At 32.7% G+C, this 18,803-nt stretch overlaps 3 protein-coding genes across 3 annotated transcripts; 2 read left to right on the forward strand and 1 right to left on the reverse strand.

Annotated features, from left to right (window-relative positions):
• Positions 1 to 159: 159 nt before the first annotated feature.
• Positions 160 to 9,164, forward strand: HELRODRAFT_193204 (hypothetical protein; the record flags this gene model as incomplete). The annotated part of the gene is made up of 13 exons (XM_009026009.1): positions 160 to 321; positions 1,309 to 1,480; positions 1,846 to 2,007; positions 3,033 to 3,119; positions 3,378 to 3,442; positions 3,649 to 3,756; positions 4,459 to 4,519; positions 5,101 to 5,273; positions 5,709 to 5,943; positions 6,271 to 6,839; positions 7,308 to 7,418; positions 7,959 to 8,058; positions 8,482 to 9,164. The coding sequence occupies 13 exons, from the start codon at positions 160 to 162 to the stop codon at positions 8,664 to 8,666; spliced, it is 2,190 nt and encodes a 729-aa protein (XP_009024257.1). The 3' UTR covers positions 8,667 to 9,164.
• A 1,090-nt stretch (positions 9,165 to 10,254) lies between these two features.
• Positions 10,255 to 14,230, forward strand: HELRODRAFT_177874 (hypothetical protein; the record flags this gene model as incomplete). Its single annotated transcript, XM_009026010.1, has 7 exons — positions 10,255 to 10,312; positions 10,789 to 10,886; positions 11,740 to 11,821; positions 11,955 to 12,121; positions 12,320 to 12,365; positions 12,630 to 12,670; positions 13,754 to 14,230. 7 exons carry the CDS (start codon positions 10,255 to 10,257, stop codon positions 14,228 to 14,230), a joined length of 969 nt encoding a protein of 322 aa, XP_009024258.1.
• Positions 14,231 to 16,479: 2,249 nt separating this feature from the next.
• On the reverse strand, positions 16,480 to 17,988 carry HELRODRAFT_177875 (hypothetical protein; the record flags this gene model as incomplete). Its single annotated transcript, XM_009026011.1, has 4 exons — positions 16,480 to 16,548; positions 16,704 to 16,792; positions 16,926 to 16,991; positions 17,832 to 17,988. The coding sequence occupies 4 exons, from the start codon at positions 17,986 to 17,988 to the stop codon at positions 16,480 to 16,482; spliced, it is 381 nt and encodes a 126-aa protein (XP_009024259.1).
• Between the last annotated feature and the right edge of the window lie 815 nt (positions 17,989 to 18,803).

Raw genomic sequence — 18,803 nt, forward strand, 5'->3', positions numbered from 1 at the left:
TGATAGCAAATTTTTTTTGTTTACAATTTCATAATATTGTATACATTGTTTTAGTTAATTGTAGCGATTATGTTTTCATGGAATGATTTCTTGCTGAATTAATTGTCGATAAAATTGGAGACAAACATTCAATCAGAAAATTAAATTTGTTGATTTCTAATGGCGGCCTCTAGTCGAGAGACGGACACGACGATATGGCTGAACAACAAGTTGGGGTCCACCGACGATCTCTGGTCCGGCAACTCGATTTGCTCGCAGCTGTCGAAAGATCGTCTGCTCACAATCATCGACTGCTTCCACACGCTGCAAGCCCACGTCAAAGTTAAATTACTACTCTCATTCATTCATATCTCCAAGAGGATCAGCGACAATATGGATGTATGTTATTAAAATTAAAAAAAAATTAAATATTAATTAATTATTTCTTATTTTATTCTACACAAATAATAAAACAAAAAGAAAAATTTTTTTTTCTAGCAAATGAGAATTTGTATTTCAAAAAACAGCGATTGATTACTCAGTAATGCTATGTATGTTGTTAATAAGAAATTTCAGTTCTACTTTAACTTTACTATTATAATTATATAAAACTAAAATTCAAAAACAGATAAAAATTAATTTTAAAATTTTATATGCATGAGAGATGAGACTATTATCATATTTACTTTATTACACATTACCCAATCTCTTAATTTTAATCAAACCCAGTCCAATTAGTTTTTGGTTGAATGCATAGATAAAGAACTTATTAAACTACTATTTAGTCATTTAGTGACTGACAACTAACTACAATGGTGATGGCTAAATATTATATTTTAGCCCAGTTGGTAAACTAGGTAAACTGAAGCTAAAGCCACTTAATTAATGACCTTCAAACAAACTCTAAACTAAAAATGGCCAAATGCAATATAATTAAATCGCTAAATACTAAACATTAAACAAGTAATAAACTTGAATAAACTAATTAAAACTATCCCAATTTATAGATTAGTCATAATTCTCTTTCTAAAAAACACTCAATGAAACTAAATTAAATCTCTCATTGGCTTTTGATTTTTGTGATTTCTAAGCACTAAAAGTACAAAGCTAAAGATGTACACCATGAAGAATTTAAAAATATTACCCCAAATAAAAAATTAATTTATAATATTTATGGGTTTATGTGTACCCACAAATGAGTATGCATTTTTTCAGTCATGGTTTTCACTGTAGCATCTCTTGGGCTGGGTTGTCTCATGGCAGTTTAAAACTTACAAATTGAAACCCTCGTACTCATTACAATAATTTATTCACTGACCTATCCACCAGTGGAAACAGGAGTTGGAGGAGTTGTACAGGATTGCGTGCAATGACGCGGACCTCTGGGTTTCGACAGTCGCCGACATCTTACGGACGTTCCCATCGACTGGCAACTTGAACGCTGAGGTCAAGGACAACCACGTCATCTTCCATGAAATCATCAGTGACCTCAGGAAGTTAGGTCTGTCACGTTCCAGTGCTGGCTCTGGATTGGCTTGATTCAAATCTTCAAATCTTTTCTCTTTTCAAATTAGTAGAAGCCGTTTTATTAATGTGTTGAGTATGAGTTTTTTTAATATGAGTGACACAAAAATTATGGATTATTTACAAGGGGAATTGATTTAAAAATATATTAGTGAAAATATTTGTAATGTAGTAAACGTATTTTACATTACTAATAAACATACTTTAGCAATATAAAATATAAACTGCTTCATATAATTGGGTCCAATTATTTTTCATTATCATTCGATTATTTTTAATTTTAATAATTAAACTATTAAGTCATTTCACCACCTTGAATCACATGCTTAATAACTTGTGCAGTGAGGAAGGGACAGGATGTGAGTATGTACCCACTGGAAGGGTGCTACCTCAGTCGGAGTGCCCTCATCTCAGTGGCTGGTCCCTTACAACCCCCAGCCAAACATTTTGCCCTCAAAAGAAGACCAAAATCTGCTGCCCTCCGTGTAGAACTCCTACAGAAATGTTTGTGCATTAATTTTTTTTTATTTTTTACTCTTCTATTCCTGTGACTATCTTTTATTTTTCACGTTATGTTGAATATTCACCATGCATATTGTTACGCACCAGATGATTGTGATGCGTGCATGTTCAATTCTCGCGTTATTCTCAAATGATCAATGCAATCATCTGTCGCTTTGGTTTCGCTTATCAAATTGTTAAGGATGACTGCAAGATGAACAACAACAACTGCTACTACAACGAAATCTTATTATCAATACAACGTTAACAACAACGGTTAAAAAATTACGTTTTAAGAATGTCATGCATTTGGTTTGTTGGTAGGTTTTTCTCCGTCGTGTTTATATATATATATAGATATACATCGGTGAATGGCTGATTATTGAGGATTAAGTTGTAATAGCCACATATGTGAAGGTGTTATTATTGGCCAACCAACACTACCGCCATGACCATTATATTTTTAGGATTATAGTTTGTAGGTGATTGTTTTATGATATTATATCAAATTTTGTTTTTATCTTATATCATGATAACTTGCATCATTTTTTTTCATACCACTGTCGTCATCGTCATCATCAATAATATAACCATCATCATATCATCACTACAGTGGTCACTATCATCTCCACCATTACCATCTTCATCATTACCATCATCATCTCTATCATCATCATCATCACTGTATCATCATCATCATCACTGTATCATCATCATCATCATCACTGTATCATCATCATCATCATCATCACTGTATCATCATCATCACTGTATCATCATCATCATCATCATCACTGTATCATCATCATCATCACTGTATCATCATCATCATCATCACTGTATCATCATCATCATCATCACTGTATCATCATCATCATCATCACTGTATCATCATCATCATCACTGTATCATCATGATCACTGCAATCATCATCGTTATCACTATCAATGCCAACATGGTCACAGACTTCATCTTCATCACTATAATGATTTTCACTACCATCATCGCTATTATCGCCGCCACCACAGCCACAGATGCTGCCAACAATTTGAAGAAGAATGTAAGCACCTACCCCGTGAAGATGAGGAGTTTTGCTAAGAAAATGAATGATGACAGTTAGTGTGTGTGTGTGTGTGTGTGTGTGTGTGTGTGTGTGTGTGTGTGTGTGTGTGTGTGTGCATGTGCATGTTTTTGTGTGTTTGGGTATGTATGTGTGTTCGTTTGAATGTATGAATGCTTTTGTGTATAGATATCAAACTCATCAGGTTTTTTGTAAAAAACGCTTTGTTTGGCATACAAAATATAAGATATGCTGTTCCACAAGGGTAGGTTTTAGGCCCGACATTATTCACTTTATATGCATGCACATGAAGTCTTTGGTATGATTAAATCTTTCTACTTTGCAAATCAGGCTTCAGCAGATGATATGCAAATGATGGTTGGTCAGTTGCGAGTTTGGTGAGCTGAAAACCAGACAGCAGTAGTTACTGTCTGGATTGATAACTAACAATTGACCGAAACTTAATCAGGATGAGACAAAAATTTATTGCCAATGGTGGCAATCTGGCGACAACTTTTTCATAACGAATATATCTTCTCTGTGTTTCGGTAAAGTTACAGTCACGTTATCTTCAAACGTTTCAGGTTTGGGCCTCAATATTGATTCAAAGAACCATAATCCTAACCCTTAGAATTCCAGGCGCTGTCGTATTCGGTAGAGATTACATTTCCAATTCTAAAACAACTCCACTGGTTGAATGTTGACAGTCGTCTTATCTTTAAAATTTAAATTCAAATGCATCAGAAGTCAGGCACAAAAAATGCTTGAATGATATGATGTCGTCTAGAGTACCAAATTAAATGGATTGAATTTTCTCTGATTTATATAGCAGTCTATAGGAGTCATTTGAAGATAGGATCCAGAAATTTTGCTGTTTTTAGCAATCTCCCAATCACAATCATCACCACCATCATCACAATCATTACCATCATCACAATCTTTACCATGATCACCACAAAAGCTCCGATGCGAGGAATATTGAGCCAGGTCTCCAGTGGTTTCGCATCAAAGTCTAACTCTGTGATTGGTCGGTTCACTGGCTTGTCGTCCAATCAGAAACGAGATATCAACAATCAGAAAGAGGGTGGCATCAAGGTTGGTTTGATTGGTTAGTTAATAGGTAATTGGTTGATTGATTGATTGATTGATTGATTGATTGATTGATTGATTGATTGATTGATTATTTGATTGATTATTTGATTGATTATTTGATTGATTATTTGATTGATTAATTGATTAATTGATTAATTGATAAGATTGAAACCTTGATTGAATGATATAAATGTAAAATCAGTACTGTTATTTTCGTTGTTAATGTTGTTTTTATTGTTGCGGTTGTTGTTGACATTAACGTTATTATTGTTACGATGATCAAATGTTGTATGTTGTTGTAGTTATTGGAGTTTGATGCATTACCGTTGAGTGCCAAGGAAACAAAGAAGAGGAAGAAGATGGGTCAGTGTTGTTTTTGTTATGTTGTTGTTGCTGTGTTGTTGTTGTTGTTATGTTGTCGTTGTTGTTGTTGCTCTTATGTTGTGCTTATTTTATTTATTGGCTTATGTATTTAAATGAAAAAAATCATCATCATCATCACTCTCTTTAGTTTTATCATCATAATCATCATCAACATCATCGTCATCGTCAACATCATCAGCATCATCATCACTTTCACGTGTAACGAAATTTAAATATGTTTTTTTTTTTTAATAAAAAGTTTTGATTCAACATATCAGCTTGCCTTCACATTTGTGAATGTATATGTGTGTATTTAATATGTGTGCGTGCGCGCGCTTGTGTGTGTGTGTGCGTGCGTGCAATCTCTTTGCATGCTTGAGTGCTTGTGGAAGTGTGATTGTTACATTAATCAACCTCATATTAATGAATTGGTTGATTGATTGATTTGATTGATTTACTTGATTGATTTGAATGAGTAAGTGAGTGAGTGCATAAGTGAGTGAGTGCATAAGTGAGTGAGTGCATAAGTGAGTGAGTGCATAAGTGAGTGATACCACTGATAGTACAACTCACACATGCAGAGCTGGAAATGCAAAAGACCGCAAAGAAGGAAGAGCAAGCCGCATTATCATCGCCGACCAGCATCGCCATCACCTCGCCCACACAGTCGACGTCAACTTCAGCAGCCTCACAATCGTCATCTTCAACCATGCCCGATTATGCCGCTGGGCTTCTGGCTGTCACATCATTTGATGTTAGATTGTTTATCATATCATACCATATGTTAATCTGGTAGCTCAGTAGTTGGAAGTGATGGCTTTTTAGTTTTTTTTTCGTTCTCTGAGTCCTGCTTCAAATGCAGTGTAGCCCTTGAGAAGTTTTCTCTATTGTTTCACGTAATGTGATGATATTTTTCTGTTGAAATTATTTTTAAGATTGTAGAAGTATTGAAATAGACAATAGTAGTGGTCTGTAGGATTTTTGTTGTGAGAACTTTGGCTTATAATACAGACAACTCACAACTAACACACTGCAACACAAAGCAATGACAACAAACAACAACGACACAGCTAACAATGCAGAACGAACACAAAAGAGGCATCGACAACAAACAAACAACACAAACGACGTCAGACACAACACACTTATGATGATATTTTTTTTCATTGATATGTACATACACGTACAGAGTCTTGCCACGTCAACAGCAACAAACCTCATGAACCAGACTGTCACGCCAACATCAACATTGAACAATCTCACGTCCCTGACTGTCAACAACCTGATCACGTTACAAGCAGTTCAACAACAACAACAACAACCACCACAACAACAACTAACGACGTCCTCCCTATTGTCGCCAAACATCATCCTACCATCACCAACTAGCAACCCACAGACCATCAGATTCACAGTTGTGCCATGTATGTCGTTGTTGTTGCTTATTGTCACTGTTAAATTTGTTGTTGTTGCATCGTCGTTGTTGTTGTTGTTGTCGTGCGATGTGTGCTTGTTGCCAAGTTTAATTCGTTGGTTAGTTCCTTATTGGGGTTGTTACTTTTCCATTTGACTGGCTGGCATCTGTGTGAAACTTTTTCTGAAATTTTTTCATTAATGAAAATTTTATACTGATAACCAACTAAAATTATGTTTTTTCCGAAATTCTGTAACTGTTTGTGTTGAGATGTACTTCATATTTTTTTTTGTTTCACTGATAAATAATGCTAATGGCTAATTAATTATCCGTGCAGCTTCAGCGGCCCAGCAACAGCAGCAGCAGATTTTCTTGTCAGCACGACAACCTCATCAACAAATCAGGCAGATAATCCTAACCACTCCTGCTTTAAATATGCAGCAGCAGCTGCAACAGCAACCGCAGCAGCAGCTGCAACAGCAACCGCAGCAGCAGCTGCAACAAACAATAGTCCTGCGACCAGCCAACCAGCTACAACAAACAGCTGCAACAACGATGAACAAAATGTTGTCAGCAAATAATCCCATTGTCATCAGAGCTTCTGCCTCGTCACTCAACAACATAAACAACAACAACAACAACGCTATTATAATCAATAACATCAACAACCTTAATAGCATCAACATAAAAAATCTTAACATTAAGAGCATCAACATGAATGTGCACAACAACAACAACAACAACACAGCAACTAATGCAACTAATGAAGTAGTTCAATTTGCTCCTACCAACTTATCAACCAACAACACCATCTCATCAGCTAATAACAACAACACCGTCATCATCAACAACAACAACAAAGCAACAATCCTCAACACGCCAAGACATGTAATAAGAACCTTGCAGGTAAACCACTTCTGTCTCCTTTCTAAACCTCTGTTTTAATTTAAATGATTTTTTAGGTAATTTTGTTCATACTTTTTTACTGATCATCGTGAAACATGTACTTCTCCCAAACTGATGATGATGATGATGATGATGGCGATGATGATGACGATGATGACGACGATGATGGCTGTTATGAATTGGGGCATAGAAGAATTCTGTAGGCAACGAAATGCTTTTAAAAGTTAAGACTCAAATGGACCAAGTTGCAAGCAACTGTGCTGTTAAGTTAAGTTTTGGAATGTATGAATGAACAAATGAAGGAGCACTATACTTTGAGTTTGGTCATGTGTGCAAAGACCATCACACGGTCAATTATTTCTTTCATCGTCTTGACGTCATCTGACTAATAATCATTTGCCAAATTTCGTTTAGCCATTAGCTGCCGGTCAACCATTATCTAAACAACATCTACAACAACTTCAACAGTTGCAACTACAACAGCAACAACAACAGCTTTTACAGCAGCAGCAGCAACAATCAATTGCTACTACATCAACGGCAGAAGAGAGCCAGCCAAAAAAAGAACTCATTCTTACTGTAAGTTTGTTGTTGTTTTTTTTCATTACAATGTTGATGAAGTTGATAGGATCATATAATAAGCATGACAGTGATGATGTTTAAGATGATGCTAATGATGGTTGGATGATATTTGTTGGCGTGTTACATCTGCTGGATGACATAAAATGATTTTAATGTCAGTCTTATACTATGTTGCTACTACATGATAACCATTAATAATGCAACAATAATTTTGTTTTTTTTCAAAGTCCTTAAATAAATGTCATTCTGGAATAAAAACATATAATACGAAATATATATGTGTTGTTTATAGTCTATTTCACATGTGATGTAATCAATATGTGATGTGAAATAATGTAAACTGTCGTATGTTGTTTGTCGTTCATATCATTACGGTATATTTTATTCTTTATCATTGTACCTCCTTACATTCTTCATCATAACTGTTGTCATCATTTACCATGACATGACATGACTTGACATCCCATGACATGACATGACTTGACATCCCATGACATGACATGACTTGACATCCCATGACATGACATGACACAACAGCGTGAACAAGTGTTTGAAGCACAGGAGATGTTCAAGATATTCCCAAACATCACCAGAGCAGAGAAGGCACTCATTCTTGGATTCATGGCTGGCGCCAGAGGTTGCCCTCTAACTAATTTTACTCCTTTTATTGTTTGTTTCAGTTCATTTCAATTTGTATTTGTGAAAATAAGTTATTAAAAAATGAAGTCTCGATAGGTGATAGTTGTTAGCCATGCAAGCCTCTTTGACTACTATCTGTTTAATTATGTAAATGGATGACTAATTTTCTAAGTGGTGAAAAAATAGGCGAGTGTTTTAGATGGTTGTAGATCAATTAGCCATTTGGATATTTTTTTGAAAGAACATTTCTTGCGTACTTGAAGAAGTTCGAACAATTATTTGTGAGAATGATGGCGCTAAAATTACTGATGATAAAGCCATAACGATATCAAAGGACGGAAACAAAATGATGATAGCCGATAATGATTGATAAAAGATATTTAGCATCTTCCCATCTTCCCCTACCTTACCCCCACTGCAGACAACCCGTGCCCTAACCAAGGTCCGGTGCTGAACATCCGTCTCGGCGAGACCGTGGAGAGCATTGAGCAGCCGGACGGGGCGTTCCATCCAATGGTTGTGGAGACCCACCTGCAACTCAACTACTCGTCCGGAGAGTTCAAGCAGTTCAGGAAGATCAGAGATAGAGAGGTCGATGCTGAATGATGATGAATGGAAGATGGAGTAAGGAGAAGAAGGAGGAATGATAATGGCGGTGGTGATTGTGCTCGCAGCGGTGTGGCAGTGATGATGATGATGATGCCACTGTTGGGAATGCCTCAAAGCTATTTTTTTATTATGCTCATGGTGATAATCATGTTGACAATAGTAATTATTATTATTTTTTATATTTTTATTATGCTACCGTCATTATCATTATCATAATTGATGCATTTGTCAAGCTCATTGCACAGCTCGATCTAAAATGATGCTGGAAAATAATATTCTCTTCAACTGAAATGTCGCATTTAGATATTTATTTATACGTGGTGTAACATTATATTATGACATTTATGATCAATATGGTGGTTGTGATGTTTGTCTTACGTTTCTAACAAGCCTAAGATATATTTTGATGAGTTGATATATTCAACAGATGAATGATCATTTCCAACTATTGAAATGACGTTAATTCTGTCCTGATATGCTGTTGTTATTTTGTGTAGAACCTATTTTGTTTGACGCAGCAAATTTTTCATTCTAATCCAGTCCGATGTAAATTTGAATTGAACTTTATTAAAGATCAACATTCTAAATAAATATTTTCAGTGACGGCGTTGTATTGTGTTGTGTCTGTAAAAATCGCTCGAAACGTTGTATGTAATTTGAAAGGTTTAAATAAAGTAATTTTGTTAGAAGAGTATTCATATTTATAAATTTTGTTCATTACATTTTTAGCACTGGATATCAGTTTTCAACTGTTTTGCTCTTTACTTGCATCAGTTCAATGAATAAAATGTGAAACATGTGAGGGCCTTACTTACCTGAATGAATATTTGCTTTTATTTGTTTTTAAAAGTTCTATGGGCAACAATGTTTCATTAAATATTTTCAATTGATACAAATTTATTTAATATCAATTAATTAAATTTGCAAATATGATTTCTGAATGTAAGTTTTTCTTTACTTTTTTATAATTGTTTATTTTTACGAATTCGGCATTGATCTGCCTCCCAACTATAATTAATTCTTTCACAGATTTTTGGTTTTAAGTTTATAATAACATTTATATAAAATTTTTTACGGATTTTTGTTTGTTCATTTAAGTTTTAAAATTACACAGTTTTGGTTAATCTTCTGTTAATTTGATGCTAAAATATCAATTTGTAAACTGCTGTGCTAAAAAATTATTGAATTGGTTTTAGCACCAAAAATGTATTTCAGAAAGAGATGTTTTGAGTTATTTTGAAGGCTAGTTAGCTTATGAAGAGCTAGATTCGTGTCTGGAATTGTTACTTTTTGCATGCCGACCTGGTTCGACGCAAAAACTTCAGACTATCAATTCGGAAAGGCCTTGTGCGTGTGACGTGATGTTTGCACGCATAGACGAATTTGAACTCATAAGGAACGAAATATAAACTGTTCTAAATATAAACGAAGCAGCGTTATAATGTTCAACGTATAATTGTACTTTTTTAAAAATAAAAGTGCATGTTTTACAGCTTTTTATTATAAGATTTGTATAGTCTTCTCTTGTTGGATTCTTTTGTGCTATTTGTTCTTTTCAACAGGCTCGACTACAATGATGTATATGATGACTCCAGAAACCACTGCAGGAGGCCGGAATGAAAAACGGGCGATGACAACGTTGGGTTAGAGAACAGTATTTTAAAAGATGTAAAATAAAGCATATAAAGTTTACTTCAAATTGATACTCGTTATTCTGTATATCTAAATTATTATTTATTTTAAGTATATAATCTTTACAAACTTATGGAATATAAGGTTCTTAATATAATACATAAGTATATTTTTTAAAGTACATGTATAAAAGTAACATAAAAAGTGGGGCGTCGAATTATTCTGCAATATGAATCTTCGCTAACAAATTTAAACTTTTGAGCTTTTAACTTTTCGTTAAATTTTTAAAAGTTAACTTAGCAAGATGAGTACGTTTTTTGACGATTTTTCTGTTTTAATCATTTGGAATTACTTGATTACGTTTGGGGAGTAATCGACCATTTTTTCATGTACAAATCAATTTTTGTTTAAACTTCGAATTATGCAATCAGTGTTTGTTATTCAAGTTTTAAACGTTTCGGAATTTAATTTGGACAATTTTTTTTAGGTAAGCCAGAGTTTGCAAGAGTCCTGCAACCAAGAGTGCCTGACTGCGAGGACGAGTTGGAACTGTGCGTGGCCGACATTATCCGGGTGCTTCAGAAGGTCAGTGTTAAATTCTGACTAATTTCATTTTTTGTTATAATTTAAGATTAATATAATTATAAATAATATATTAATTAATTTAATTATTTATATTATATTAAAAGTGTATTACTATTTTTAATTGTATTATAATGCTTTTTGCCAGATTTTATGTAATTGTGTTTTTTTCAATTTGATAATATATAATATTTTAGCGTGAGAATCTTTAGTATTTATAAAAAGATTTTGTCAATTTGATAATATATAATATTTTAGCATGAGAATCTTTAGTATTTATAAAAAGATTTTGTCGCTGTGAATATTATTATTAGTATTAATAATATATCTGATATCAGTGAGTCCTTAATAATTTAAGATTGTGATAAATATGACATGATGAATGAGAAGACACATTGAACAGCATAACATGGGTGAGAATGATTAAATTAAAATATTGAAATTAATAAAAAATAAAATATATAATAAATAAAAATAAATAATTTAAAATTTGTTTCTTATATTATATTTTTATTTGTTGTAATTTAAGATTAAGTCATTCAGATAAGCTATATAATATATATATATATAATATATATATATATATATATATATATATATATATATATATATATATATATATATATTACCAACATATATATATATAAATATATATATATATATATAATATGATTAAAGAGTGAATAATCATTATAAAGATAAAAAGTTATGATTAAATAAATGATTTTAAACAAAATCTATGCATAATTTAAAATTTGTTTTGTATATTTCTATTTGCCAAATGAAATTGTTATAATTGTAAATATATTAATGTAATTATACTTATTTAATTTAATTTTAAATGAATATTTTAAAGTTTAATAATGGTTGGTCCAAAGGAGTCCTCGACGATAACGTAGGATTGTTTCCAGTTAGCCATGTCAAATTTCTCAAACCATGTATGTTATAATGTTAGCACATAAATTTAAAAAAAAAATAAGACGTTAACTCTAACATTTTTCAGCTTGAATAATTTTTCAAATTATTAATTAATAATTTAAAATATTTTTAATTAAATATACTTGGCTGAAGTATTTGGAGTGCGAGTGCTATACAAATACGAGGCCCAGATGCCTGACGAGTTGGTCTTGCAGGTTGGAGACACCATCACCGTCCTCGATGATGATCTCGAAGATGCAGGCTGGTGGTTTGGGGAGATTGCCGGTAGAGGTGGAATGTTTCCCAACAATTTTGTTGAGGTTTTTCTACTCAAATTATTCGTTTTTTCTCTTAATTTTCACATACATCCATTCAAGAACATAAGCTGGTGATTTGCATGGGAATTTCATCTTTTCAAACCCTAGTTTTATGTTAACTTGGATTTTTAGTTCATCTTTTACTACAAAAAATTGTTTAGTTGAAAATCTTTTATTTAAAATTTTTTCTTTTTTCTGCAGAGGATTAAGCAACCAGTGTTGAACCAAGCTGTTATCAGAAAAAAATGTTAGTCCGCTGTTTTAATGGATTGTGATTTATTTTATTAAAAATTTGTGTATTCCTGTTTTGAATTTGTTTTAGCATTGCAAGCCTTATGCATTTCGGGTGCTGAATTGTCATTGAACTTCCACACACCCATAAAACTAATTATTTTTGTTCTAGCAGAAGTGTGATGTTGATTTTTTTTTCTTATCATACAAATATCAATTGAAGAATTTTGTTGATTTTTATAAAAAGTGATTTTTGTAGAACCGTTTCTGTTATTTCCAGCAAACTTTGGTAGGAACAGTGAATCAGACATGAAAGATGGTGTTAGTGAAATAATAATCCTTTACGTTGTTTTATACTACTTTCTTTAAATTTTCCTGAATAAATCAAAATGTATCATGTTTCCAAGTTTTAGCTTTTCTTTGTACTGACAAGCAATTCATACTCTTTTAACTTTAACTTTTAAACTGAACTGGTTCATGTGTCTTCTTGGATGTAACTTTTTGAATTGTAACATTAAAATTGAACATTTTCAAGACTAATGTTTTTGGACTTAAGATAGTACCTAATTTACTATCTTTTTAATAATTAATGATAATTCTATCATAAACAGAGTTGAGCTTATCAAATATTTAGGTGTTATTGTTAACAAATTGAACTGGAAAGACCACATTTTATATATCTCATTAGTTTATCCTTACCTGTTATATGGTATTATTATTTTCAGGTTAATATTCATTCATTGTTACTAACTCTTTGCCAAAACTTTTTTATCCAAATTTATTTTAACTGGAAAAAATTTGATCACATCTCTGAATCTTGTATACTTTCAAAATTATTGTCTATTAATCAGTTATATATTTTAAAAGTCTTAATTTTTCTTTGTAAACTAACAGTTACCAAATTGCAAAATGTATCCATTATTTCATTCTCATTTAACAACCACCTGATCACTCAATGATATTCATTCAACATGCCACACGTGCTAACTTTTCTCGCCCTGTCTTATTTTCTATCTCTCTTTTATATCTCATTATCAAATTGTGGTCTTCAATACCTATTTATCTTATATCTGACATTAATGTTTATCAATTTAATAAAAGTATTATTAAATTATTGTCATCAAATCATTTTTCATCATTTGTTTAAATTTTGACGTAAAACTCGGTGCATTGTGGATAGTGAGTTTTGTTCTTATTTGATTTGGGACTCTGCATGCCTATTCTGGCTTCTGGTCTTTATTGTGTTCAAAATAAATAAATAATTGAAAATTCATAATTGTTAATAATTGTATTTTATTTTCGATTTGTATACCGCCTCTATTCAGAAAGACAGTTATAAAAAATATTTATTAGTGTATCAGTAGATATATTAATACAGGTCTAATTGTAATAAATGAATTACAGTGTAGCAAGAGTTCCTCGCAGCCGACGAACCCTCCTGCCTGGGACAAGTACGAAGAGGAGCGCCAGGATCAACCATTCCAACGCCAACCATCACCAGCAATCAAAAATTCTCACCAGTCGTCTAAGGGCCAACAACAACATCAACTGCAACAACAACAACATCAACTGCAACAACAACAACATCAACTGCAACAACAACGGCAACAATTGTCGCCAACATCGACGAAAAAGCGCAACATTTCGCCGAGAAAGGCGGCTTCAGATGGAGCAGCTGTCCCGGGCAGTAACGTAAACGACGTAAAGGAGGACCTGGCGAAGATCAGGTTCAACTTTGAATGGTTCTCCATGAAGCACGCCAAGACGATCAGTCAGCTGGTCGAGGAGGTTGAGCATGAGAAGAAGGAGAGGAAGTCGCTGGAAGGCCAGTTACTGGAACTCAATCAGATGGTCAATAACAAATTCAATTTGAAACTTTAACGGTTTTCTGTGTATGATGCTTGCATCCATTTACATGTTGCACTCAGTCGGTTGGATAACCAGTATTTATATTGAAATGTTCATTTGTTATATCTACAAGTCACTTTTTTCATATCAGTTTATTCAATCTGATTTGTTAACTTCCACGTTTTTCCACTTTGTTTGTTGCATCAGTTTGTTATATCATTTCCTCCAGCTGAAAACTAAAAAAAAACAAGCTCTTTGATATTAATATGTAAATGTGTATTTATATTGTGTGTACGCAAGTTCTACGGTATGTTCTACAATTTGATTGCATTAATAAGTAAATAAATAAATAAATGTATTTTGTATATGCATGTTCTACATTATTTTTTTCAGTTTGTTTGAAACATGTTCTTCACACGTACCTGATATATCATTTTTGTATTAAAAAAATGTATTGTACTGAAGATGATGATTTATAAGCGCCTCTATCCAGTTATCTTCAGGAAAGCTGTCTTTTATGCTGCATTTTGTGGAAAAAATTATGCTTCCATGGGCTCTTGAAAATTTCACGGTTGATAGCATCTTTCAGATCAGCCGCTAATGAGTTTCAGACTTCGGCAAACAACAACAACAACACACGTTTAGACGACATTTTTCCCGAGATCGGGGGTTGCCGTTTGGCTACCTATGATGAAACTTCTGTCATCATAAGTAATTTATTTGGCTAATTTTTACGCAGGACGCTCTTCCTTACGCAACCACAGTTATAAGCGGTGGGCCTAGCCTTTGATGATCCAACATCACTCACATGGCAGTGAGGGTCAGTTTAATGTCATAACCAGGACAGACAGACTTCGACAGATGGGACTGAAAACTTTTTTTTATTATTTTTTTATCTATTAATTCATTCAATTAGTCAATTTTAAACGTTGATAATGCTCTCGTGTTTACGTGTTCAGATTAAGAGCAAAAATATTATTACAAGTTCTCAAAAATGTTTTCAAGACGAACTAATTATAATTAATCTTGAACTGCCATTTTAATTTAAATGCGGTAATTGAGTTTATATTATTCAAAATGATATTACATTGTCTCATGACATTTTGGCATTGAAAAAGCATTTAGATATCTCATTTCCATTGTCTATAGATTGTTGTTTTTATACATTTGCATTCTATGTTTGTTTGTTTGTTTGTTTGTTTGTTTGTTACATAAATGTTGATACCTAGTCCGTATGTGATGTACTACATTATAATTTACGTGCTGTCTTGTTTTTTGTCAACTTTGGTTTTTCATTCTTATGTTTTTTTAGGTCATTGCTACTGTATTTTTTAAAATCGATTTTATGGTCACTTGTTTGTTTTATTTTTATAATTTCACGTTCGAATCTGTTGATCTGTTTAATGTGAAAGTTTACAACACAACATTTTTCAGGCATTCTTATGTTTATCAACTGTATTTCAATCGACTACCATCAGTCTCCTTTGTAGTTAATCTTTTGTTTAAATATTCTTCATTCAATTTATTTCTTGGTTTTTTTTCTCAACTTTTTATGATAATTTTCTCATAAACCTCTCCTACGTTACCCATCCAATGATGTTTCCATGTCAGGGTTTTTAATAGGTGTTGTCATATGACATGTTGGTACTTTTAACTGATAGACTTATATTGAAAAATGTACGTATTCGCAGAAATATTATGGAATATTAGTAAATTCATTCAAAATTTACGTTCGTAGAGTTATAAACAATTCAAGTTTCAGCCATCGAAAAAAAAATTCGTTCGCTACGTCATAGCTCTTTAAATTTGATAATTATAAATAATTCATGTTCAGAATAAAATATTATTTCCGTCGTTTTACAATTCTTAAAAAAATTCAGTCGGTTCATTTACTTAAGTAATTACTTTATAGCGGTTTATATCATAAGAGAAGTTTAGACATTTTTGATTGTACAATTTCCTCATTTGTGGCCCAGTCAATGTTTCATCCTGAGCAAAAGTGTCATGTTCAAGGTTCTTCCTCGTCGCCTCCAAATAATATTCACACGCCATAATATTTAATGACTACTTTAGAGAGGTAACAAACGATCCGATAGAAAAATTTAATATACATTTAACGGTTAAATGGTTCTATCGACATCAAAGTTTTTTCAGAAGCTAAAGTTGAATTTATTTTCGAACTTATCATAACAAATGTCAAATAACAAAATGGAAAATAGGAAAAGATATTTGAACAAACAAACAGACGAATGAATGATTGGGTTGCTTGTTCTTCTGTAACTTCATTTACCGATGAATGAAGGTACAGGTCTTGGATGAACGTTCCATTTTTTCGCCGGTGGGTGGGGAATCTGATGGTCACATAATAATAAATCTCATCATTATATCAATCCATGCCGTGTAATAACTGCCTCAGGCAGCAATTGTTGACCAAATCAGCAGTCGCAAATTTGTTTAACTGTAATCAATGAATGTTGAAATGAATGCTGATCATTAAAATGCAAACCCTTCTGAGGTAGTTCTTCAAATTTTCATCATTGCCGTAGAAATATTTTGTTCTGGAAGACTCTGATGGTCCCACATTATCAAGGATCGCTTGGAAGAACATGAAGCATTTGTTAATATTGATTGCATGTTTCTATGTGTGAGTGCTTTAAGGGCGCCAGTGCTTTTGCAGGTGGAAAGACAAGTGCTAAAAAAATTTTGCAATTAAAATGTTTAACCATACCTGAGTTGGCATATGAGTCTGGCTTTAAGAACTTTGTTGGAATGTACTGAGGTGCTGGGTTAAATTCTGAATAAAATTAAAAAAAATCATTCAACGTTTTAGTTGCAAATGTTTGTCTGCTTGATTGTTGCTACCAAAAAACATGAACATTTCTTTTTCATTTGTCAATCACTAATTTATTGACTCGGAGAGTTTTAAAAATTTGTTGGCCGTTCCAATTAGAAAAAAAAATTGCTATTGATTTGACCACTCTGTTCATTAGAAAGTTTAAAGTTAAATTTGACGTGTCTGCAAAATAATTAAATGTCCCGTTCGCTGTTGCAATGTAAAAACAAAATCCATGTGTCACCAATTAATCAATTTTAGCCGTCTAGACAGGAATAAAACAAATAATGTTATTAATATTAAATAAACTGCAAAAAAAACTATCAGGATGAAGATAGAGCATAAACGTCTTCGGAAAAATGTGAATTCAAAGAAAAATTATAAAATGCGTTGGCTGATTAATAATTCTGGCTTGTGCACTTTTTCATGAACTGGGAAGGAAAAAGATAAAACTACAAAACACGAACATCATTCAGCATGAGAATTCTCGTGTTTGATTTGCTAAATCAACCAAATACGCCAAACAAGCGTTGATGTTTTCCGGAAAGTATGTTGTATGTTCGATACAAATTAAGTCCTAATTTGATCTGATCAGTGTATGAACACTCAACATTTCCATAGATTTGGCATATGTACCTACCTTAGTAGCGATGCGCTGATGTGTACATAAAATTAAATTAATTTTTTTTAATTTTTGATAATTTTCAGTAAACGTAAAAAAGTATTTCATTAAAATGTCGCAAATAACGTCTGACTCAGTTAGTTTTGTCATTTAAAATTAACTTGTTATGACAAAAAAACCTTCGCTATCGGCTCTCCATGAACCATCCTCGCCATCCCTATTGACGTCATACATCTCCATCTTTGTTGCGTCATTTTGTTTACTGCTGCCATGTACGGTGAGGAGTATGCAGATGAGCACGTTGAAGACGAGTGATTGTCTCATGGATAGCATCATCTTCACCACTTTTTATGAATATTTATGTGGAAGTTGATGGTGTTTCGTGGTTGTAGTCAATGCTGCTGCTACTGTCAGGTCAGTCAGTATGCTACCGTGCTTGTTACTTGTAGATGGAAATGTTGAAATTCAATTTAAATTATTTTTATGGTAAATAACAAAATAACTAATAAATTTTTTGAGGTTATGAATTAGTAGATGAACTATGGATGGTTACATCCACGTTGGAAATCGTGTGCATATAAGGCTATATATACAGTATGGTTTATATACTATATATAATTTATATGTAGTTGTGGTGAAACACAAGGAAACACATTGTCTTATTGCTCATATCATCGTCACTCGCGTTATTTAATTAAGAACGCTAATGAGCCAGCCGGTTAATAAACACGTGTGTTGCCTATAAATCAAACGACACTTAACCCAACACTGCATATCATGTTGATGAAAAAAATCGTAGCGGAAATAAAGATATGAACTAATCAAGCGTTCTCATTCTCAGGAGACATTTTAGTTTTTATTGAATCAGAAGTGCGGATACCTTCTCTAATATTGCTTTTGGGAACCTCCTATATATAAATATGTACGTATAAATAAATAAAAACAAATATATATATATATATATATATATATATATATATATATATGTTGGTAATATACCATAATTTTTACAATATTCTATAAATTCTACCGAATGTTTGGCGTTAATATGTTTGTAGTTCGTAAAACGAACTACAACGGTAGAATTTATAATATTCTATAAATATTTACAATATTCTATAAATTCTATAAATATTTACAATATTCTATAA

The sequence above is a fragment of the Helobdella robusta genome, assembly GCF_000326865.2.
Source record: "Helobdella robusta unplaced genomic scaffold HELROscaffold_44, whole genome shotgun sequence".
Taxonomy (NCBI): domain Eukaryota; kingdom Metazoa; phylum Annelida; class Clitellata; order Rhynchobdellida; family Glossiphoniidae; genus Helobdella; species Helobdella robusta.